The sequence below is a fragment of the Colletotrichum orchidophilum genome (assembly GCF_001831195.1).
Source record: "Colletotrichum orchidophilum strain IMI 309357 chromosome Unknown Scaffold_139.1, whole genome shotgun sequence".
NCBI lineage: Eukaryota > Fungi > Ascomycota > Sordariomycetes > Glomerellales > Glomerellaceae > Colletotrichum > Colletotrichum orchidophilum.
In genome coordinates, this window is record NW_019173095.1 from 64,002 (window position 1) to 87,490 (window position 23,489).

The window sequence follows — 23,489 nt, forward strand, 5'->3', positions numbered from 1 at the left end:
CGGATGTCAGGCTCGCGCACCTGAGGAACACAGGGGCGCGGATCATGGACCTCGACGTCGGGGCGGCGTCTGGTGCCGAGGTACGGGCCGTGGCTGCCGAGGCGTGGGGTGCGTACCAGAGGGGCGTCGATGTTGTTGTGAATAATGCTGGGTTTATTGTCTCTGGGCGCATTGAGGAGTTGATGTGAGCTTTTTACACTTTGTCCCTTTCACTCTCCACATAATCCAATTTCTTCCCTTTATCCTTTATCCTTTAATAATTTTCCGCTGGGTTGAGGTGGTGTGGACTCAGGAAATGGGATGAGAGGAAGGAAACTTCTCAAGATTCGCTGACGAGGACTACAATACAGGCAAGAGGGCATGGAGGCGAGCTTCATGACCAGCTTCCACGGTCCTCTCAACATCACGCGTGCGTTTCTGCCACAGTCAAGAAGGAGTAGGACGGAGACGCTGGTGTACATCAGTTCGTAGGCGGCGTAGCCTGTCAATCCCAATGCCAGGGTGTATTTGCGCTAGGAGTTCCGTTGACGCTCTTATATATATATATATACACACACACACACACACACAGCAAACGTATCTTGTCCTCGTATCACCACCCAAGCACTTTCTTGTAGATAATTTAGGTATCCCAAGAAAAACAGAAAAGAACAAAGAGACTTAAGAGGGGATCGTTCAAGGCGCTGCCGAGACCCCTCTCCAAGGAACTGGCGATACTCGCCCCTGGCCTCAAAGTCAAGATTGTGGAGCCGGGTTACTTCCGCACCAAGGTGAACAACAAGATTGCGGGTGTCCCGCCGCGCATACCTGACTTTGAAGGGTTCAATGGGGCGGCGAAGGCCAGGGCAGAGATGATTCAGGGAACGGAGCCCGGGGACCCGGATAAGGCTGCTAAGAGGATCGCGGGGGGAAGGGAGGTGCCGTTGAGGATCATTTTTGGGAGCGATAGGTGGGAAAGGATTCGGGATAAATGTGAGATATGTCAGGGTATGAGGGTTCGGGAGGATGTTGCGAGGAGTACGGATCTGTGAGCATCACTAACAGTCATCCATGTGGGCTTTTAAGGTGAAATTGGAAGGGGAGGGAGGCCGAATATGGCCTGGGAACTTTTTCTTTATTTAGCACGGGGGTCAAGTTCATTCCCCGACGCCGTAGCTCTTGACTCTACTGAAGAAGAACGGCTTGTCATTCTTCAACGCGAACTCGCCCAGGTCGTCCGTCAGCTTATTATAGCTGTAGAAGCCCTTCCAGACAAGCTTGGTGTTGCGCGCGCCCTTCCCGGCGTTGCGCATCTCTAGATACATCCTGTAGGTGTACTTGGCGCCCACTCCCTCCGTCTCCACAGCCAGGTCGCCCTCGACCTCGCCGAGCGGCCTATCCGGGTGGTCGAGGTTGGAGGACAGCCGCCACCGCCCGCGGAAGCCGTGCTGCAAGACGACGGATGGCAGGTGCGCCCCGCCGCCGCCGCGGTGATGCTCGAGCAGATCTTTTGTCATGTAGTGGACGACGTGGGCGGGCTCGTCGGTGGTGAGAAGGCTGATGGCGGTGCCGTCGCGGAAGAAGCGGAGGTAGCGGTAGTAGGTGACGATATGGACGGGGCTGTTCCAGGTGATTTGGTTGGCGTTGGCTTGGCCGGAGCGGATGTAGTTTACGGTGCTGATGTAACAGCCGTTGAAGCGGATCCGGGGCCTGTGCCGGAACATGTTTTGCCAGGACGAGGCGTAGAGCTCCGGCAGGAGGGTGAGGGCGGTGTTCTCGCTCTCTTCTTTGCGGCGCTGCGCTAGTTCCTGCATGGTTACGTATCCGAGGTCGCCGTTGTCTTGCTCTTGCTCTTCGTCCAGCGGCTCCCAGGAGACGCCCCGTTGCCAGTGGTAGTGCATGCCGGCAAAGCCAAATTCCGTGCCAAGGGCGATGCGGCGCCAAATCTGTTGCTCGGTGGCTGCGATGTAGGCGAAGCGCTTGCACACAAGTGATAACCGCACAAAATCGCCGACATCGAGGACGGCCACGTCCTTGAAGATGTGGACTAGGATTTCCTCGGGCATTCCGGCAATGGGGCATGGCGGCACCGGGTCTCCTTCCACCGGCGGAGGCGCCGCCGACACACAAAGACCTGAGAACCCAGCAATCAGCTCACTCATTGTCTGCGTCTCTGCGGGCTTGCTTGTCGAGCTCGCGGCGGCGGCCGTTGGACCCGATGCTGAGGGCTGCGGTGCTTTCGCGACACCAGTAGGGAAATGCTTCTTGCGATACGCCAAGTCGACTCTGTTATCCATCTGAAATGAAAGTTCAGCATGGTCCCATTGGAGAAATAAATTGGCCAAGCATGGCTGCTTACCCTAAATGCCTTGCGGTACAGCTTCAGGCTGTCCCCTAAGCTGCCGATTGCCTCCTTCTCGACAGCTTCCTCAAAGTGATCGAGGGCAGAAACCAACTCTTTGGCCTCCTTGGTACTGGGACCAGACTGCCCCTCCAGGTTCGAACCAGAAACGATAGGCGCCGGTTCATCGAAAACAAGAGATTGTGCATACTCCTCATCCTCTTCTACTTGAGACCTCTTGGCTACCACGCTCTTTGGAATCTCTGCAGCAACTGATTGCTTGGATGATGAAGAAGCCTCCCTTTTCGACCGAGGCTCTCGGGCTTCTGGGACTTCCCTTTTGTGTTTCAACTCAGTTTGCCATTGTTGCCGGAAAGACTCTAACTCGGAATCGAGCTTTGGCGGCTCGTCTGCCATAACTGATAGCTACGATGCTCAAAAATACTGAGCCTGTGAAGCAGGGAAAGTGCTATGACAATGACATTGACTGCTGCTCCAGAATTTAGGTGAGTGGTATAGGTGAGTGGCAATTTCGCAATTCGCAATTCTAAATATCTTTGGAAATGAAGCCGCGGTATGAGATGTAGTTAAAGCCGACCACTCACCATCGACATTGTGTTGTAAGCAAAGCACGCCGATCTGGAGTCAGACGGCGAGTGAGGTCCACCATGCCTGGTGCTTATCGGTGACATTTTGTGGCTCACCAATGGCTCCACCAGAGTTTCAGCCAATTGGAACGGAGGTTGGGTCCGTGACATCACCTTAAACGGTTTGGGCTCGGCTCGGCCAGCAAGGTGCCCCGGCGCCACCCATTTCATTATCTCCGGCAAATTTTTGGGGGAGAGAACAGAGTCGGAGCGCGCACCCGATTTCGCAGCCATGACGAGGCGACTCTGGCGAACGGGGTAAGGCTAATAAACTCGCCCTGCCTCTTTTTTCCAGTTCGTGAAAGCTGCACATTTCCCCTCATCCGTCAAACCTATTCGTCAAACCGCCGTCGTTTCCCCCTTGCCTTCTTCTCGCTGCACCGCATTCCTGCCGACCGGATGACAGCAGCATCTTTTCCAAGCTCCGACTTCCCCGACGATGCAAGCTGGTCCGCAATGACTACTATCCACCTGGCCACCGGAGGTCAGGACCACGACAGATTCGACCCCGATGACTCTTTTCCGATGGCGCGAATAGCTCCACCCCAGACCAATGGCAGCGGAGGCAGCGACGATGATATTACGGCGCCGCAGAAGATGATCTCAGCCATGTCGGGCAGTCTTTTGACATCGCTCCTCGGTAAGCCAGCTTTGTGCGATGGGAATGTGAGCTTCCATACGCTGATACGCATGCGCAGTAACACCCCTCGACGTTGTCCGAATTCGATGGCAGTCGCAGAATGTCACCCCGCCGACGGTAGATTTCTCACGGTTGGCCATGACGACCGACACTTTCAAGACTTTCAACACGTCGAATCTCGGAGTCACCGCATGCTGTCGGGAGGTCTTCTTCATGAACAACAACTCCGAACTCTGCCTCGCGATGCCGAGAGCAGCAGAAAGCGCGGGCGCTGCCGCCGCATGCTCTGTCGAGGAGGTGGAGCGAAAGACAATCAGCTCTACCATGGACGGCCTGAAGAAGATTGCGCGGAATGAAGGATTCACCAGTCTGTGGAGGGGCCTGTCTCCGACATTGCTGATGACGATCCCCGGCAATATCATCTACTTTACTGGCTACGACTGGATGAGATACAACAGGAAGAGCCCAATTGCACAAAGGCTCAACGACGACACTGCTCCTCTAGTTGCCGGCTCTGCGGCGCGCGTTCTGGCCGCCGCTGCCGTCAGCCCGATCGAGCTCTTCCGTACAAGAATGCAAGCGTCGGCTGGCAACTCTACGACGGGCCATCTTGCAAATACATTCCGAGACATCAAGGACATGGTCCACACCAGCGGATATCCTTCTCTGTGGAGGGGGCTGACCCTGACATTGTGGAGGGATGTGCCCTTCTCAGGCCTGTACTGGTGGGGATACGAGACAATCCGGGGTAGATTGACAGATTTCCGAGAGACCCGCCGCGGCCGGACTTTGGATACTAGAGGCTCACGGACTCAGGCGCGACGTAGGTCTCAGAGCCACGAAAACCATACGGAAACCTTGACGGACAGTTTCATTGCCGGCGCTGTCTCAGGCGGATTCGCATCGATGGTGACGATGCCATTTGACGTGGGCAAGACCCGAACACAAGTATACCGCGAAGCTCCGCGTCAAGCAGGAGAAGCCAATGCAGCCAAGGCCGCTGCAGCTGAACAGGGCTCCATGGTGCGCTTGCTCTGGCACATCTTCACGACTGAGGGCATTGGCGGCCTATGGAAAGGATGGATTCCCAGAACACTCAAGGTCGCTCCGGCATGCGCCATCATGATCAGCAGTTACGAAGTCGGAAAGCGGGTGTTCAGGGGCGTGAACGAGAAGTCTAGGAGGAACACAGACTAATATTGAAGCATCACCACTCATTCCATTTCCAGCATTATTGGGCGTTCAGTGGGCTGCTATTGACGAAGGAAAAGACTCGGCCTGGAGTTTGCATGCCGAGCGGCATACGTCGTGGCTGGTATAGATATTGGGAAAACAAAAAACCGTGTAAATCTAGTTGAACTGTAATGATACCTCATCCACAAAGTGGTCTTCTTGATATCACACTTTAAGATCCTGAGATGAGTAGACATTGAACCCAATGAAGGGATGACAGGACGCAGGACCCAATAATGGACCGGCAGCTTGAGGTAAGCGCGCCAGCGACCTCGATGAAGTCACCATTTCGTCCCAAATGGCCGACTTCTCAGGGGCAACCGCCAAGCAGCCAGGGCCGCTGCAGGGCTGCAGCTGCAAGGCAGCTCCCCGCCCCCCCTACCAGCCACTCAAAGTTGTCAGGACGCGCCAGAATAGCGGGTCAATTAACTCGCGTTAATGACCTTTTTTCGATCGGTAGCGCGTCACCACGCGACGGTCCCCAGACTGGTATTCGAGCTTTAAGCCAGGGCTAAGGAAATCTCGACTACACCTCTGGATTCAGTCTCTTTCTCCCCCCACTTCAGCTCTTTCTTAGCCATTGTATTACACCTTTAACGTGAACAAGACCGACCCGATTTGGAGTCCGTACCAACATTTGTCGAATTGAATCTTTCGTCTACCCAAATCTACACCATTAGTGGCCTACGCCTCGCTAGGTCAGCAACCTACGCCGTCCTACGTTCGCGGCCAGGTCAACGGCCTCCTACCAACGTCATCGTCTCCCTACCGTACAGTTTCTCGTCTCCACACGCCAGCATGTCCACACTCAAGCGTAAGGCCGGCACGCTGTCCGCCTCTGACAGCAAGAAGCCCAAGCAAGATGGGAGCATCATGTCCTTCTTCGGGGCCCCGAAGGCGGCGGCCGGCAACAAAGGGGGTCCCACCTCAGCAGCGGCCGCTCCCGAGGCGCCTGCGGTCAACTTCGACAAGGCCAAGTGGGTCGCCGGTCTGACGGCCGAGCAGAAGGAGCTGCTGCAGCTCGAGATCAGCTCATTGCACGAGAGCTGGCTGGCGTTGCTCAAGGACGAGGTCACCAGCAAGGAGTTTCTGGACCTCAAGCGCTTCCTGAACAGGGAGTCGGATGCCGGGAAGAAATGGTTTCCCCCAAAGGAGGATGTGTACTCATGGTATGTCACTTGAGCCTGCCCATCGTGACTTGTCTAGCAGCAAAGTCGTCATTTCTAACCATGGCTTTCCAGGTCTCGTCACACCCCTTTCAACACTGTCAAGGTCGTCATTCTCGGCCAAGATCCCTACCACAATGTCAACCAAGCCCATGGCCTCGCCTTCTCCGTCCGCCCACCCACACCCGCCCCTCCTTCTCTCAAGAACATGTACATCGCTCTCAAGAAAGACTACCCGACCTTCTCGCCACCGCCCAACAAGGGCGGCCTTCTGACCCCCTGGGCAGATCGCGGCGTCCTGCTTCTCAATGCTTGCTTGACCGTACGGGCCCACGAAGCCAATTCCCATGCCAACCGCGGCTGGGAGCGGTTCACCCAAAAGGTCATTGATCTCGTCGCCGCGAAGCGATCGCGGGGCGTCGTCTTCTTGGCATGGGGCACCCCTGCCGGCAAGCGTGTCGTCAAGGTCGACGCCAAGAAGCACATGGTCCTCAAGAGCGTGCACCCCAGCCCACTCAGCGCTTCGAGAGGATTCTTCGACTGCGGGCATTTCAAAAAGGCAAACGAGTGGCTCGTCACCCGGTACGGCGCTGGCGCCGAGATTGACTGGGATTTGAGCGGAGCGAAGAAGGTTGAGACGAAGGTCGCGGAGACCAAGACCAAGACGGTCGACGTTGATGAGGATGAAGAGGCGGAAATGGCTGCGGTTGCGGCGGAGGCTGAAAAGGAGAATGCGGTCAAGGCTTCTCCCGAGGAGTCTCCCAAAGAAGACGAGGAGGCGTAATAAGAGTTATGAAAATTGGCACTGGTGACGGGCTACGGGCGGGCGGGCGTTGGGTACTGTGCTTGGAATGAAAATGGGAAAACGCCGCTTGATTCGAGCCATCTTCTAGGAAAGGTTTGAACGATTGATGAAACTTTGTAAACACTAGATGATACAGCCTGACACAGGTATATGAGGGACTACGCTAAGATGCAAGCATGTTGGGTCAGACGATGGAATTAGCTAGGTAGGATTGTGCTGCAAGAGACGTATTGCACACGATGAAAATATTAAGTCTCTCCGAAGCGTGCTTGCTTTCTCCTAGAGTTATGAGGAGTTAAGTAGTGTCTCAAAAACGCATGGTGCATGAGGTGGCGTCTCGGTAGCAATTCCAGCAGAGGAGCTTCAACGAAATCATCGTAATATCTGACCTTGCGTGCGTATATTTGTCCAAGAACTGAAAGAGCCATAATCTCATGCTCGAGCATAGGAACAACTATGAACTTGGCCCTCATCGCACTCACTGTTGCGGTCCGATGTGGGCCACGCCAGACGTAGGATTGTATCGGGCTGGCTAACTATCTTGGACTGGGCGGCTTGGAGTCATATAAGAAAGCAAGAAAACATTAAAAACATGCTAGAAACCACGAACCAGGGTAGCAAACGTGAAGACGTAAAAACGTACAAGAAAACATATGGGGAATGTAGGAGAGAAAGATACAGACCCCTGGCTAAACGCAATGCATTTTATTTCCATCAGGCTCATTTGACCCCGCCGTGGAAAGTCTCTTCGCCTCAATACATCATTTTATTTCTATAGAAGACCTTCTGCTTAAGTTCGGCCGAGAATCGAAGCGCCAGAAGGTCAGCGAGTGCTGCGACAAGTCACGCGGTGTCCAGTTGGAAGAACAATGTTGACTCTTCATGATCCAAAGCAGGAGACCACTGATATATGTCCAGGCCCAGAGGCTTCGATGATTATAAGATGTGTGCGGTTCGTGTATGTACAGGTGTATGCAGAATAACGTGTTCAGAAAAATGGCATTGGAGAAGAGATGTAACTCCGAAGCAGTGAACCAACAGCCTGAAAAGCAAAGCGTTGTAAAGTCTTGGAAAATCTCCCAGCCGTCGGTCCGGCGGGGTTGGCTCTTATCCTCAAGCCAGTAGCTCAACGGCGTCAAAGCTGACTCCGGGGCTGAGGTATTCTTCTCCGGAGCTGCCGCTGATGATATTGATGGTGAGGATCTGCCACTCGCTCGTGCTCTGGATCCAAGCGGACTGGGGTACGGCGTAGGTCAATTTCACGTTATTTCCGCGGTAGGTGCCGACGGTCAGCGAGCGGGTGCTGGCTTGGTTGGTTGCCGCGGGGAGGGCTGAGGCCCATGAGTTGATGTTGATGGAAGGGCGGCCGCCGATGTAGCCCTCCGTGATGCCGATGCGGACGGTGTGGCCGGCGGTGAGCTGGGCGGCGGTGAGCTTGAAGTAGATGAGGTAGCCGCTGTTGACCTCCTATGGAATTTATTGTCAGTATACTGGATAGATACATGATACTTAGAGTGACAGAGTAGAGTCCGTTTTCTTACCTTCCACATGTAAGCAGGGAAACGGTTAGCGCTGTGGGTGCCCACGATGAAGTTGCCGGCATTCCAGGTGGAGATGCGGGTGTCGGATGGGTGCATGTAAGTAGGCTTCATGGGGGTATCCTCAAAGTTCAAGAAGCCCTTGGGAGTTCCATCTACGACATGGTCAGCTCCAGCTCTGGCTCCTTTGTGTTTTCAAGATTGGAAAGGAATCGCCTGACCCCACTCGCCGATGCGCCAGATGGTAGCGTCATCCTGCGGGTCAACACAGGTGATGGTGTTGACGGCAGTACCAACCCCAGACTTGATGGAGACAGAGGAGGTGGCGACCTCGAGCTCGTCCTTGTAGACGGTCAGGGTATAAGTGCCGGGGATGATATTGGTGATGGACCAGGCGCCGCCAGAGCCAGCGGCGGTCCAGTACTGAGCGGCAGAGTTGGACAGCCCGACGACGTATGTCTTGCCGGTCTTCGTGTTGGAAAGACCGACACCGGAAGCGTAGCCACGACCAGAGGCAGGAACCCAGCCATCAATCTGGATTCGAGGTTAGGTAAAGGTGTTACATGATCAACAGTCTGAGTGAGGAGTGAGGGTACTTACGCCGAGGCCATCGAACCAGGACCAGTCGGCTTTGCGGGCAAAGAGGTTGCTGTTCGGGTCCTCGCCGGCGGTAAAAGCCACGACGGAGGGGCCTTGAAGACCGGTGCGCATAGGGTCAGTGTGACCCATGTTGTAGTAGTAGATGTCGTACAAGTCCTCGCCGGTCGGGTCTGCGCGGCGCACGAGGGACCGGAAGAAGGGACCGCCGCTGGCCTTCTCGTGGTTACTTCTGATCATGAACAGGCCGACGCCAGTCTTCTTGCGGCCGACGTAGTCGACTATCAACGGTCAGTTTGTTACATCGAAAGTTCGATAGGTAAGGATGCATACAATCTATGACTCTGCTAGTTGTTAGAAAATTTTCTTGGAGGAGAGAATGTTCTGGTTTACGTACCGGCCGTAGTTGGAGCCTTGGTAGTGTTTGCTCTTGGTCAAGCCGGCACTGTTGACGTTGACGTCCTGAGCCTCGATGATGGTGCTGCTGGCATCGTAGAAATCCTGTCGTGGCTTGTTAGCTATTTATCATGGGGCATCGATGGATTCGAGACCACATACGCTCTCAGTGGAGTCGTGTGGGAACAATCCGCCCTTAATGCGAACGATGTAGCGCATGGCCGAGACGGAATCGTCTGCCTTGTTCGTGAAGAGGTAGACATTGTTGTTTCCGTAACGGACGAAGATCCAGTGCTTGAGAGTCTGTGAAAGTTTTCAGGATATGATGCTTCGGAGCATAGCAGGAGCTTTCAGAAGGGGGCGGTGAGGACGCACGCCGTGGACGACCGAGACCTTGATGACATTGGTGTAGCTTGCGATGCTGACCGTGCTGGTGCCGAGTCCTTTGATCAAGTCAGTCCTCTATGTTGCCTTGTGAGAAAGGAGAGACCCAACCTGATTCGACGTGGGAGTTCTTGCCGCCCCAGCCGTTGTACTCGACGCCCTTGTAGTTGAGCGAAGATATGTCACCGCAGCACTTGGTCACCTTGATGACGAGGTCAGAGCCACTGTCAATGACATACTCTGAACCGTTGTCAGTCCAGCCGAAGGCCGCCAAGACGACTGCCGGCAGAACGAAGAGCGAACACAAGAGCGAAAGGAACAGCATGGTTGCTGTTGCTTCCCGCGTTGTTGGATTCCGGTGTCCCGAAACCCGCAGCAGCAGTGCGAGTCTGGGTAGTAAAGGGGTGACAAAGGGACGGTGAGGACGACAACGCGTAGCTTCCTTCCCTTCCTAGAGGGGGCAAAACTCTGGGAGCCGCCTCATTATATTGACACCTAGAGCTCTGTCTCTATCCTTTTTTTCCTCCCGCTCCGCTTCCCAAGACCGAAGTACATACATCAAAAATATTAGACATTGCCGTACCGGCTGGAAACGTGCTTTGGGCGTTGTTTTGACAAACCCTGTCTCAAGCTAAAGCACTTGAAGGAACCTCTATGGTGGAATAGATTGAGGGTTGTGGTGTAAGCGGAGCGGGTGCATGAGCAAGCTAGCCCATGTCGTCCATCCAGGACCATGGGCCCCTCGGCTTTCATGGCCCTACCGGGCGTTTCGTCCTTGATCCTGGGTCCCACTCCTTATATCCGGGCATTGAGCCCCGGCCGGACGCGAATCCTCCGGAAGAAAAGCAAGAGGTTCGTCTTTTCTGGCCGCGTACATGCCCCTCTTCTGTTCCGGCCCCTTTTGCATCACACCGGATTGATCATTTGGTGGCCGTTCGAAGGGGTTGAATCGTGGAACAATAACGGCCGCGGTCCGGTAGGCAGCCCACTGGTGGGAATGTGTGCGAAGCCCACGCAAACCCACGCCGTCGGAATAGTCGCCCCCCAGATTGCTACTTCCCTGGTCAACTCGCTCGAGGTAACATCCGCGCTATCGCTTCACTGGCATGGCCTTTTAATACACATGCCGCAATCTTCTTCGGCTTTGCGCTTCTTTGTAATGCCCCCCCTCCCCGGGCCACCAAAGGCAGAAAACGGCCATACAGGAAAATATCACATATTGTACTCGCCTTGCCGATGTCGACAAATACTGCACAGTCGGAGCTACCTGCTTGAGAGAAAGAAAAGGCAGCACGATGCGAGCAACAGGAAATAAAGAGCAAAAATACGCCAAAGAACGGACTCGTATGCCATACTGTAAGAGGAAAGTCCGGATCGGCGCAGGGGTCTTGGTGGGCTTCCTGGGACCACTCGAGACATTGACCTCCTTCCCACGTGCAATGCAACAAATATTGCGAATGTGTCTAAAGCGGACATATTCACGCTTCAACAAACAATCGCAAATCCAATCGCGCCATAACAGTCTGGCAATCACCAATCGAGAGGTATGGCCTACTAATTATACCTAGATACGCAACCTTCTTGAATAGGCAAAGGCTATGTTTCAAAAGCAACCCCCCCCCCCCGTCCTCGTACCTAGATGTTCTGGACCTCCCGCTCCACTCGCTCCGCGAGCGCGTAGCTCAAGCTATCTAGGCGCTTACATATGAGACGAAGGGGGACTGCAGTGTTTTCCTAATCGGGATACTCACGAAATGAGTCAAAGGGAAAAAAAGGCAAGACGCTGGAGCTAAAAGGATCCGGAAAACAGCTCAAGCGCCGACCCCTTCCTCCCAGATCATTCCCGGAAGCCAGCCGCTGATTACGGACCCCACCGGCCCCGCACCTCCGCCAACGTTATCTTCCGTGATACAGCAACGGGTTTGGACCGTGCACGGAAGACCAACGACTTGGCCTTTTCTCTTCTGCATGTACTTATTGTTGCAGAAAACCGCTGTTCCTCCGAACGGCCCGGCTTTTATAGTTGGATGACAGAAGATGTTTGTCCTGTAAAACTGGTCTCGGCATCTACGGAGCGACAAGAAGGTTATTGTGCGTTAAAGTCACGATGGACAGGCAGAGCACGCCAAGCTCTTCAAAATATGCCCTTGGCTTCCTTCTAAATGGAGAACCGCTTCACGCTGGTGGTATTCTGGAGGCCCCAACGTTGCTTGCCCACCAAAGTCTCGTTCATTCATTAAAAATTTGTACATGGCTAGTGCACAGAAGATACAACCCAAGTCTATCCATCAATTGGACACCTGTACTCCCTCGCGTGGGTCTCCGCCCGGGTTTTCCCCTCAACCTCTGGCCGGGACTGGTAAGCGTCCAGGCAGCTTTGGTGATATATGTGGCGGCAAGCCAGCACGACCAACGGTCCCAGCTGCTCTTTTGGTTTCGCCACAGCTTCGCTCTGCCCCTCCGCGCCCTCCTCCGGCGCTGCCTCGTCCACCTCGGTATGAGACTCTGATGCCACAGGCGCGGCCTTACCCTTTCCTTTCGAGTCTGCTGCGGTCTGGGATACGTCGCTGCCGCTTCCGACCTTGCCTTTGTCTTCAGCGATTACCAAGGCCTTCTTTTCGACCTTCCATTCTTCTTCCCGCGCTTGCTTCTCCTCCCAAGCCTCGAAGACGTTCCCCGAAACACCCGGGCCCCAGATCCGGCGACCGCAAGCTTCGCAAGTCGAGCCCCTGGGTCGCCAGCCGCGTTGACGAAGGTCTACAGCTTGCTTGACATTCACAAACAAGCTTCGCTCGAGGAGTCGGTTAGAAAGTCGAAGTATGGACTCTTCGTAGGCATAGGCTGAGAAGATCGACGCCAGAACGGAGCGCAAGTCTGCAAGATTTGGTGACGAGGCCGCAGCTCTTGTGAGGAAAGCTCGTAAGATGCGCAGGAAAGACAGGTTACTCCCAGCGTTTGTAAGAAGTCGCCCTCCACCTTGACCTCCTGCAGGACTAGAAGTCGTTGTCAGGAGAGCCGTAAAAGTGTGTTGTACGAGGGATCGTAGCAGAGCCAATAGCTTATCTTTGTCGAGACCGCCAAGCCCATCATGAGCGTCATGAGAAAGAGTGCCGTTCCCAGTGTGACCGGTAGATTCAATGACGGACGCTATCTGCCGTGTTGTTTGCACAGCTGCGTCGATGAGGCTGAGCCAAAGCTCTTCATCTGGAGACATAGCCTCTGAAGTTGACGACTTTGACTTCTTCTGAACTCCATTCGTTTTTCTCAAAGACTTGGTCTGACCTTGACAAAGCCAGATGCCCACGTGCACGTACTTTTGTAGCGCCAAAAGTATGTCTTCAGCCCCTGGCTGTAAGTCATCAGCCTTGCTATTGCTTTGAGCGCCTGTCAAGACACCTTGCAGGGCCGACTCAAGGGTGCCAAGGTGCTTGACAAGTCTGTCCATAGCATCCTTTATCTGGCCCTCTCGAGCCATTAGAACCACGGCAGCATCAATGACACCTGTCTCTTCCATGGTGGGGAGCAAGGCATCGAGTCTAAGGTTAACAGACTGAACCAAGCCAATGTAGTCAGACACATGAGCTGAGTCAAATCTGCACATGAGTTGTACATATCGTTCGATTAGAGCTCGGTCAGGGTTCGATGGAGATTCTCCGTCGCGCTTTTCTGGCTCGAGCAACGTTCTGAGGTAAAAGAATTGCAGCCCCGAAGAGTATTCGGCAGAATCCAAAACATGCTGGTGGATGTCTACGGGCTGTCCAGCGAGAGATTTTGCTGCTTCAACAGGATTGGTTTCGATCAGCGCCCTGGCGTTGTTCTTGATTGCGTCGAGGACTTCGTGAACCTGGCGGCGGTTCAGACCACTCTGTGGCCGGAGACAATCCCCGATGCATTCAAAGACGGCGTCCCGGTCAGCGGGGTCTTCGAAATAAGTCTGGACAAGCTTGCCATACTGTTTATCAACCCTGTATTGCCTCTTCAAAATCCGGTAGAACCCTGCCTTCTCGAACATCGGTATGAGCGTGTTGGCATCGGGTGGTTGATAAATCGATAGGAGGTATTCGGCGCTGAGCTGTGCATCTTCGGCAAGGTCTGCTCCCGGGTAGTTGCACAACCCGGTTAGAACCTTCGTAAGAGTTGAACCTGGGAAAAGCAAGTACTGAGGGAACTTTGGGAGGTTTCGAGCAATAAACATGTCGAGATAGATCGTATCCTCTGCTGCGAAATCCGCCGCGTTCATGATCTCCAGAAGTATGGATACGATGTACTGACGATCGACTGTACGGCCGAAGATTTGCTCTTCAGGCACGTCGCCCCTGATGCCACCGTTAACTTGCTTGTCCGGCGAATCATTCAAAAATGAATCTTCAAAGGCTTCGTTTACAGCGCTCAAAAAACTCGGGGCATCAAACTTCAGTATCAGTCTCAGATACGGGAAGGATGGCTCTGTATGTTGATCCGGTCGGGTGAGAAATCGCCGATCGCTGCCCTTGGGCCATGTGACACTGTTTCCCGAAAACAGGAACCAGTAAATCTCAGCTTTAGCTTTCGAGGCAGTTGCGTCATCCATCATCTCGCCCGTGGGATATACTCTGCCTGTCAAAGTGTAGGAGAGGTAGGGGAACATTTTCAACGCGTTCACGCCATATATTTCGTCTTCCATGTTTCCGGAAGACATGTAGTCGCCATTGCTCATGAGAGGCACCAGCAACGTTAGTAGATCGATCAATGGTGTGATATAATCGTTCAATGCCTGGTTCCAGACATATATCAGCGCATCGTAGAGGCTGTGCTGCTTGCAGAGGAGCGTGATCTGGTCCAGGTCCAGCGTCATGGTGTCCATATGAACAATCATCTCCTCGAGTCGACTCTCCCATCCTTTGGTGACGTAGGAGGTCACTACGGCCTTCACGACAGCAGGTGGTACGATAGTGATGTTCTTCTCGAGGATGTAAGGTTCCATGGTTTCAAAGAAGATGCCCTCCACGCCGGCATCCTCGTACCACTCGTACATCTCTTCGAAGAGGAAATCAATGTCGCCCACATTGTGGCAGGCAGTGAAACACGTCTCGCAAAGTTCCCGCACATGGCTGTCGTCGGCTGCTGATTTGTCTTTCTGCCGCTGTGTGAAGGCGTATTTGAGTGACGCTTTCATGATCTCCATAAGCTTGTCGCGCACCATCGAGTGGCGCAGCGAGGTGTCTTCGGGCAACCCGATTGTAAGCTTGTCTGCATCACCAGTGTAGTACGATGTACCAAGCTGTATTGCGCCGACGTAGTCACCGTTCTCCATAAGAGCAATGATCCGATCAGCCCAGTTCGACAGCGACCCAATGGAAACATCGTTGAATCCAAGCAAGAAAATCTTGCCCTTGTACGTCTTCAAGCTCATGTAGAATGCGTCAGCTACAACACCATGCATAGATGTATCGTCCTCGTCCAACTGTTCCACTAGGGTGTGTAGCTGTTTTGAGAAGAGGTCGGCATGGTATATGAACTTGTTGATCAGATCGAAACCCTCCGTTTGACGCATAGTTCGATCTTCGAGAATAATCAAGCGCTGGGAGATTGTCAGAACGGTCAATACCGAGCGACTAAGCCATTGCACTGCAACGATGGCCTCTTCACACTTCCACCTGCTCCGTGCCTTAAACTTCAGCGTTGGAGGTTTGTCCTTGTTCTCGGCCGGTATTTCGTCAACATCAAGAACAGTCAAGACGTTGGACCAACAGTATACTAGTTTGACTTTGGAAATATCGCTTCCTGTGATGGGGTCCGGAACCTTAAGTCTCACAGCGGGGAACCATGCCAGGCAGCCAGTCATGGCGCTATGGTGAGCCACGTCCTTCGGCCTCGCCGACTTGTGTTGGGTTTGCGCAACCGGTGTCGTGGACACAATGACCAGTAGATAAGGCGTAAGCATTGCCGTGAGGCCCATAGTGTCTGTTGCACGCTCTGTGTTGCCAAGGGGCAAGGGACTGAATGATAGGACTGTGCTGGGCTTGAGAGGCTTGCCGGTTGGAGGGGCAGCATTCGGATACCTTCCGAGTATCCTCGTCGTCTTCACGGTTCGGCCGAGAGATCCCGTACCTCTCGTTGCCAAGTGCGAGAACGCCATGCCGCGGTCGTCCGCCGACACGAGCGCAGTATGCCTTGTTCCGAGGAAGCCGAGATGGGCCACGGCTACTCCTGACAGGTGTCCATCCACAGTCCGGTTCTGGAGTTGCGTCTGTTCGAGATGCGGTATATAAAGAAACGGCCTAGATGCCCGATTCGCCTCCCAGGTGAATACGTCTCCGTTGGCATGGCCTCCGGCAATCGTGGTGTGATCCGCCGATACTGCGATGGCTGTGATGGCACCAGACTCGACCGCCTTGGTCCCGGGGCCGATGATGGTCTTCAAGATCTGGTTGTAATCAAATATTAATATTATACCCTTGGTAGTCCCCAGTACAATCGAGGCGGAGACAGCAATGCATGTAGGAGCGCCAAAATTGCGCTTGCCAGCCTCGGAGAAGGCCTGGCCATTGAGCTTCCTCAATCTCGTCCACCGTACAACTTCCCATGGCGGAGAAGGGGTGTCGGTGTCGTCGCGGTCCAATAGATTTGAACTGAGGGATGCGGAGCGGCTGTGGCTGGTGAGAAAGCCAGGAGAGGAGGATCGCGGGCTATGAATGAAGCTTGCGGAGGAGATGCGGGACTGGAAACGGCGGTCGAAGGGTCGAAATGAGGGGGTGGGACTGCTGAGGCCGGGTCGGGAGGCCACAGAGGGGAGAACACTACTGCTCGGGGAGGAGATCACGGAGCCCTAGACACATAAGGTTAGCAGGGCACGTCTAGATGGTGCGAATGTGTACTTGCCTGAACCGACGGGGAATCATCAGGAACCGACATCAGGGAATCAATCGGACTCCCAGCCCTCTTGGGGACGGCATCCACGGAGCCTTCGTCGGAGGTGTTGTCGGCTTGCTCGCGCAGAATCTCCCTGTATCGGTTCGGAAGCGCGCCGCTCTCAGTTGCTGGTGGTGTGCTACTGGAAGTCTGGGTTTCATCGTCCAAGAGGCCGACGATGCTATCCTCCTCCCTCTCGGCCTTCACAGTCTCTTCATCACTGGAAGCTTGTAAGTCCTCGGAGGACCGGTCGTCTTGATCTGCCATTGTGTCTCCAGTTCCATCATCTCTCTCCTTCGATGGTGGGGTCATTAATGGCGGTTCATCAGGCACATTGCTTGCGGTCGCAGGTTAGAGAGTTCGTTTTGGATTCGGAAGCTTGATAAGTGCTTTGGGAAGGGAGGTTTCGTAGAGGAATCCCGTTCAATCAGGCTACAAGCTGAAGGTGGTTAAAGCTCACAAATGAAAATGGGGGTTTCTGGCGATGCGATTCCACAATGTCAACTTCTGTCAGACGGAGACGAGCTGTTGATCAATGGTTGGTTAGTTGTATTCAAAAGAAGCGCATGATGCAGCTTGGACACACAACCCACACTAACCGGGCACCTTGCAGTTCCAGGTTCTAGGTTCCAGCCGCCTGGAGCTCTAACTCGGACCGGGGTTTCTCCGGTGGGCCGCAGACCATGCTATCCACCACTCCTATCGGCCTAGGTATTTCGTACCTGAGGTACGGATAAGGTAAGGTACTTTATGCTCGCTCTGGTGGATCTTCAAAGCTACATCAGATCGCAGGTTCGCTATGCCACTTGCATCTTTTTCCCCAGACTCGCATTGCGACAACTTGGTTACTACAACACACTACATACCAAAGAACAAGCGCAACTCAAAAGCTTCAAAGCTTCTGTGAGAAAATAAATCCCTCACGATGTCTTCAATTGGCCCGCAAATGCCATCACATCTCTCAAAGAGAAAGCGCACCCCGGATGACCAAGGCGCAGACTCACCACGAGCAAAGCGCAACAACAACGAAGAAATCGATCTCGACGACGATTCCGACGACGACGCCTATGGACCAACCGTACCAGATGCTACAGCAGCATTGAAGAATTCCACTTCATCGAAGCCATCCATCGGTCCGACCCCTCCACCATCAAACCTAACAAACTCGAGCGAAATTCCCCTCGACGATTCCGACTCAGAAGACGGCTACGGCCCAACAGCACCTCACCCATCGTCGTCAACGCAAGAACCTCCCAAGAACAAGCCCTCAATAGGGCCGACCCTTCCACCGAAACACTCCATCGGTCCCGCCATGCCACCCCCAGACCACCGCCCAGCCGGCGACCAATCCGCCTCGGACTCGGACTCTGACGACGACGACTACGGGCCGGCCCTCCCTTCTTCGACAACATCAGTCCAGCGGGCTCAAGCCGCCGCCGTAGCAGCAGCAGCGACAGCATCCCAAGCTCCCGCGGCACCGCAGCGCGATGACTGGATGCTCGCACCGCCTACGCAATCAGGTTACCAAGAACGCGACCCAACGAAGCTCAAGAACCGCAAATTCGCCAGCGGGAAATCATCTGCCGCTGCGGGAGGAGGCATCAGCAGCATATGGACCGAGACGCCGGAACAGAAGCGCAAACGTCTCGAGGACGCGGTCCTCGGTCGCGGTGATCCGACAGCAGCAGGGTCTGAAAAGAATAAGCAGCCGCGCCGGACGAAGGAGGAAGTCGAGCGGGAGAGAAGCATCAGCGAAAATATCGCGAGCGCGCGCGGCAAAAGCATGTACGAGGAGCACCAGCAGAATAAGAAAAGCGGTGAGAAGCCTGTGAGGGACGAGGAGGAAGAAGATGACCCTAGCAAGAGGGCTTTCGACAGAGAGAAAGACATGTCGCTGGGAGGCAAGATCGGGACAGCGCAAAGGAGAGAACTGCTCAACCGAGCCAAAGATTTCGGTGGTCGTTTCCAGAAGGGATCGTATCTTTGATTATGGTAGCCTATCAGCATGTATGTTCTGTAAATGAATTAACGGTATTTCATGGTCATGACGATACTCTTGCTAGATGTGCTGAAGACAAGAGTCTGGAATGTCACAAATGTTCACAATAACAACACAGGTATGTGGCCAACAACTGACTAGGTACGTAACTTTGAAGTGTCATTATTCCGTGACGAGTGATGCCTTTATCGCCGCAACTCCGCCGCTCCCCTCGTAATTCCAGAGAAACCAAACCAAAGCAGGCCGCCCTGTGCCTGTAATGCAAAACTATTTCTGCCGCAACGCGGCCAAGTCCGTCTCCCTCCGCATTTGGCCCATATGGCCGAATCGTGCTCCTTCTGTATGTAAAGCATGGGTATGAAAAGCGGCGTCGTGTTGCATATATAATGCAATGAACATTGCAGGTCTGTGAGAAGATCTGCAGATTGGTCTTGGGGGTATGATGTACACGAGTAGCACAACAATAAAAACAAAATCGCGTTCGCCTTGGTAGGTGATACAATCATCAAAAAGGCGGTCACCGTGTCTCAGTCATGCTGGTGGTGGTGCCTGCGGTTGGTGCAGTCTGCGTACCAGCCTCCAATTGAGACGGGGTTACGTTGGCCCCAGAAGCCGTCGGGGGAGTGGTTTGCTGGTCGCCGCCGCGTCGCAGGGGGTTGCGGAAGGCAGGCAGCCTGATGTTGGAGAGAAGACCGCGAGACTCCTGATTCTCAGCAGTAGTCGGCGAGGCCTGTGAAGTAGTCTGATTTGCAACAGGCACAGCCTGTTGACGAGCACGAGGACGACGGTCCGATCGGCTGTTGCCCTGACGGTTACCGTTGTTTCGTCCTCCGAGACCGAATCGTGCACCACTCAAGTTATACCAGGCAGCTGGGGGTGCGTTGGGCATATTGGTGCGAGACGCCGTGCGAGCCATGTCGCCTGTAGCATTAGAATCTCCTTCGCCAGGGGTTGGTCGAGGCTTAGGAGTGTAGTAATCAGCCTTACACAGAGGGCAGCAGGCCCTTCTGCTGGTGAGCCAAGGATCGACGCAAACAGCATGGAAGGCGTGGCCACATGTAAGCCCGCGAATGTCATCATCGTCCTCAAGCGTATCAATGCAGATGGCACATGTGTCGCCACTGGTAGCCATCAGCTCAGGCGGAACAGCGGCGTTGATATGCTCGTCATCTTCATCGTCGTCCTCACTGTGGACACGCTGAAGGTGAGTAGCAGAGGTCGGGGTAGTTTGAGTTGCCACGGCGTCGACAGTCGTAATCTTCGTAGAGGTGTCTCCGTCCTTCTTGGCCGCATCGTCGGCTGATTTCTCAGCAACGGCATTGTTACCAGCGGCGTTAGCGGGACGGTCTTCCGTAGACTCGCGCTCCTTCGAAGGCAATTCAGGTACGATTCCATCGGCAGATCGGAGACTGTTTGCTCGGCTGGGTGGCGCAGAGACACCTCCAGCGGTAGGCAGGCCTTCTCTGGCACGCTCGGATACCCACGTTTTGTACTTCGTCATGGGAAACTTGTCGTTGACCTCATCCATCGTCATCAATTTCTTCTCGCGGCGGCGGCGGTGCGGGCGAGGCATGTTCTCCAGGTTGATGGGCTCGCCATCTTCGTTCAGTCGCATAGCACGATTACGAGCATTGTACCGGAAGCAGTACTTGACGCCAACGATAATCCTAGAGGTAACGTTAGATGGTTATGAGTAGCGAAATGAAGTCAAGTCTCGAGCAGGCTAACCATAAGTTCGTAAAGACTACTCCGAAGCCCAGAGCTACGAAGAAGAGTAGAGGAGAGCTCGTGGAACCGCCGCCGCCGCCTCCTCCCCCTCCCCCATTGCCCGTAGGCGTTGGGTTATCGGTAGTCGTCGGAATTATACTTGTGGCATCGTTGGAAGTCGGCGTAGGGTCAGCGCTGAGTGACGCAGATGATGTGACAGACAACGATTGCGAGGCCTGTCGCAGCACCAAGTGGGAGACCTCGACGAAGACCTGGTCGATGGCAGGCATTTTGACGGCGATGTAGAAATCCAAATTCAGGTCCAGGCCGTTGAAAAATCGAACACCGCTGGAAGGTGATACCGATGAAGATCTCACGGTCGGGAAAGTCTCGAGATCATGGAATTGAGGGTTGGGTGTCGCCGAGTAGAAGGACTGCCTTGATTTGAAACCGGAAAGCCGAAAACAGCGACTATGGACGGAAATGGTCGACCAGAACCTCCGTTCGCATGCGGCCTGCAATCGATACCAACCGATGGAATAAGGAGAAGTCCCTCTCGTAGGGTTTCTTCCGTCTGGATATCAGCCGCAGTTCCAACCCACTCTCAGCCGTAGTAGGCGTGGTTAGAAGAGGGAATTGAAACAAGTAGAGAATCACGACACGATGTCGGATGGTGGTTGGGGAAGGTTGACAAGAGCGGGTAAGAGAGTGCGGAGGGAGGGAAAGTGCAGGTGGAGTGGGATAAGTATGGAACAGGACATGGAACTCTGACGGACAGGAAGAGCGTAACACAGCCCGCTCGCAGTTAAAGAGTGGGGACCACAAGGCGATGGGCGGGTAAGCGCGAAGGAGGAAGGACCCAGCCCAGATACGTTACTGTGGCGTACCCAGGTGCCCAGGTACCCAGCCGTGCCAGCCAGGAAGTGTAAGAGGGAAAGGAAAGACTGGGGAAGAGCGATGGAACGGAGAAGCGGCCTGCAAGATGGGATTGGACAGGGTATGAGTTAGCCTGAGCCAGGGCTGGATGCAAGGAGGTGGAGGTGCTGGGAAAGCGGGTCTTCTTTGTGGTGTTGGCTGCCCTCACACTGTGCCGTTGCGATGCCTCAGACAATTAGCATTTCCAATATGTGTCGGTGCACGCACTTCAGGCTACCTAGCTAGGGGGGGGAGGGAGAGGGTGTCATGGAGACGGGACAAAGTGAGCATATTATTGTCTACCTTAGTAAGGTAGGTAGGTACCAGTGCAGCACAGACGGTCGCTGCCATTTCAAAGTATTTGACTGAATAGGTAAGCAATGGAGGCACGCGAATAAGGTACCCAAGGCATGCATCTCTTAGGTGACTGAGATGGACGCTCTCGGGTCTGAGCGAGCAGTCAAGGGACTCAGTGCCGTCAATTGTTGCGAGTTTCCTCGTTTCCAGTTCACCCAGCTCGTGAAATACCCAGTCTAGTCTGTTTCGGGAAAGAAGGCGCCACGCCAGAGACTATGCGATTGGTGGGACTCGACCCTCGGATATACCCCCATCCTTCTTTAGAACTAGTGCCGCGGCTCGCTCAGGTGCTCTCATAGTAATTAAGTGGGTGATTCTTATGGAATGCCAGTGTCGCGAAGTAGAATAGGGCCTTGGTTGGGGAACCGGCAATGAACCGGCGGGGAGAATAAGAAAATGGCCTCTTTGGATAGCGAAAGACAAGTATATTGTCCACAAGGTAAGGAATGTCAAAGCAGGCGTCTACAACTAAGATTGGCCAGGGCCTAGATTGTCTCTCTCCCTCTTACTGCGTACTGTGACCGGGCTACCGCTGTAGGTAGTGTATGGTATCAGGTAGCGTCGCCGGCCTATTGCCCCCTACTACCCCTTCGTAGTTCAGGTACATGAAGTCAAAGCTCGAGCGCCGCTTCCCGTGGTGAACAATCCGATTCTCCTGTTGATCTCGGTCTGCCCGTCTATTCTTTGTCGTCGTTCTCTCCGCCGTCATGAGGCTGATAATGCAAATTGCACCCCAATGGATTCCAACTACCCCCTATCCTAGGTAGAGGAAATCGCGCGTCGAATCAAGGGGCCCAGTATGACGCTGATCTGACACGCAAGGTACCGTCTACCATCGCCGCACTGCCACGGGTTGTCCAAGATAAGGTATAGCATACCCTGCATCGGGGCGCCTGGAATTCCAAAGAGACAGCTCATCGCACCCACACAACCTAAACCGCTAAACAACGTCAGAAACACCAACATCGTTCGGGCCTGCTGACACAGCTTTCAAAGAAGAAGGGGGTTCTTTCCCTTGCTGATATCACAGCAGATAAGGTGTCCGTGCCCTCAGCCTTCAACTTTGCCCATTCTCCGACGGTCGCGATTTGGCTTCGAACAACTTCTCTAACGCCTCGGCCAATCACCATTTCTCGGTTCTCGAAAATCATGGGCATAGGTAGATGTCCATCCAAGATGCATTCTTCTTTGTTTTCTTTGTCTTCGCATCCAAGCCACAGCCTGCACCGCTACGGCCGGGTACTAAGTTACTGGTCAGTTCCGCCGGCGGTGCGCAGCGTCAACGCCAGCCGCATGCTCTGGTGATGCCCCCAAAAGAAAGCATGGGAAGCTGTGGGGATGCGGCGCCGGATGGAAGAAGGGAAAGGCCGCGACACCATGCGGTGGCCAGCATAGAATCGCAGAAGCAAGGACCAAGCGGGCTGACGCGAGAAGCAAGGTCGACAAGGGTGAAAGTAGAATACGACTGCTTGGTTGTTTCGTCCCTCGCCCAACGATCGCCCTAGTCCAACTGCCTGGAGCCGCGTGTCTGAGAGTTTGATCTCTCTTTCACTATCATACCTCCTGGAATCTGAACGGCCAACGTTGCCACCGGGCCTGACATCCAGGCGGAGGGGCATACGAATAGCAGGCGTCTGGATGAAATCCCGTAACGGCCACTGCAACCCACGATGATCAGCCGCTCTCTCAGCAAGGGTTAACAATATTGTGTTGAATTTACTATGCTTGCTTTTTTGAAGCCATGGCGCATTATTCTGTCGCTCCATCCTGGTCCTCAATAACGGGTTTCCAATCTACGGAAAGTGTGCGTTGGTTTTCCCAGCCCCGGACATCGCGCTCATGCGAGTCAAGCCAGTGTCAGACGAGCCATCGGATTGTACAATCCTGGAGGTTA

At 54.2% G+C, this 23,489-nt stretch overlaps 8 protein-coding genes across 8 annotated transcripts; 4 read left to right on the forward strand and 4 right to left on the reverse strand.

Annotated features, from left to right (window-relative positions):
- Positions 1-44: 44 nt before the first annotated feature.
- On the forward strand, positions 45-1,031 carry CORC01_11991 (uncharacterized protein; the record flags this gene model as incomplete). Its single annotated transcript, XM_022623613.1, has 3 exons — positions 45-184; positions 351-463; positions 637-1,031. 3 exons carry the CDS (start codon positions 45-47, stop codon positions 1,029-1,031), a joined length of 648 nt encoding a protein of 215 aa, XP_022469878.1.
- Positions 1,032-1,136: 105 nt separating this feature from the next.
- CORC01_11992 (F-box domain-containing protein) lies at positions 1,137-2,737 on the reverse strand (the record flags this gene model as incomplete). Its single annotated transcript, XM_022623614.1, has 2 exons — positions 1,137-2,276; positions 2,339-2,737. 2 exons carry the CDS (start codon positions 2,735-2,737, stop codon positions 1,137-1,139), a joined length of 1,539 nt encoding a protein of 512 aa, XP_022469879.1.
- A 629-nt stretch (positions 2,738-3,366) lies between these two features.
- CORC01_11993 (uncharacterized protein) lies at positions 3,367-4,804 on the forward strand (the record flags this gene model as incomplete). Its single annotated transcript, XM_022623615.1, has 2 exons — positions 3,367-3,607; positions 3,666-4,804. 2 exons carry the CDS (start codon positions 3,367-3,369, stop codon positions 4,802-4,804), a joined length of 1,380 nt encoding a protein of 459 aa, XP_022469880.1.
- Positions 4,805-5,638: 834 nt separating this feature from the next.
- Positions 5,639-6,790, forward strand: CORC01_11994 (uracil-DNA glycosylase; the record flags this gene model as incomplete). The annotated part of the gene is made up of 2 exons (XM_022623616.1): positions 5,639-6,009; positions 6,082-6,790. 2 exons carry the CDS (start codon positions 5,639-5,641, stop codon positions 6,788-6,790), a joined length of 1,080 nt encoding a protein of 359 aa, XP_022469881.1.
- A 1,134-nt stretch (positions 6,791-7,924) lies between these two features.
- On the reverse strand, positions 7,925-10,051 carry CORC01_11995 (rhamnogalacturonan lyase; the record flags this gene model as incomplete). The annotated part of the gene is made up of 9 exons (XM_022623617.1): positions 7,925-8,278; positions 8,353-8,504; positions 8,571-8,883; positions 8,950-9,227; positions 9,280-9,290; positions 9,344-9,447; positions 9,505-9,645; positions 9,718-9,785; positions 9,838-10,051. The coding sequence occupies 9 exons, from the start codon at positions 10,049-10,051 to the stop codon at positions 7,925-7,927; spliced, it is 1,635 nt and encodes a 544-aa protein (XP_022469882.1).
- A 1,956-nt stretch (positions 10,052-12,007) lies between these two features.
- Positions 12,008-16,929, reverse strand: CORC01_11996 (vacuolar assembly/sorting protein VPS8; the record flags this gene model as incomplete). The annotated part of the gene is made up of 2 exons (XM_022623618.1): positions 12,008-16,534; positions 16,615-16,929. 2 exons carry the CDS (start codon positions 16,927-16,929, stop codon positions 12,008-12,010), a joined length of 4,842 nt encoding a protein of 1,613 aa, XP_022469883.1.
- A 613-nt stretch (positions 16,930-17,542) lies between these two features.
- CORC01_11997 (uncharacterized protein) lies at positions 17,543-18,604 on the forward strand (the record flags this gene model as incomplete). Its single annotated transcript, XM_022623619.1, has 1 exon — positions 17,543-18,604. The coding sequence occupies one exon, from the start codon at positions 17,543-17,545 to the stop codon at positions 18,602-18,604; it is 1,062 nt and encodes a 353-aa protein (XP_022469884.1).
- A 529-nt stretch (positions 18,605-19,133) lies between these two features.
- Positions 19,134-20,613, reverse strand: CORC01_11998 (uncharacterized protein; the record flags this gene model as incomplete). The annotated part of the gene is made up of 2 exons (XM_022623620.1): positions 19,134-20,283; positions 20,345-20,613. 2 exons carry the CDS (start codon positions 20,611-20,613, stop codon positions 19,134-19,136), a joined length of 1,419 nt encoding a protein of 472 aa, XP_022469885.1.
- Between the last annotated feature and the right edge of the window lie 2,876 nt (positions 20,614-23,489).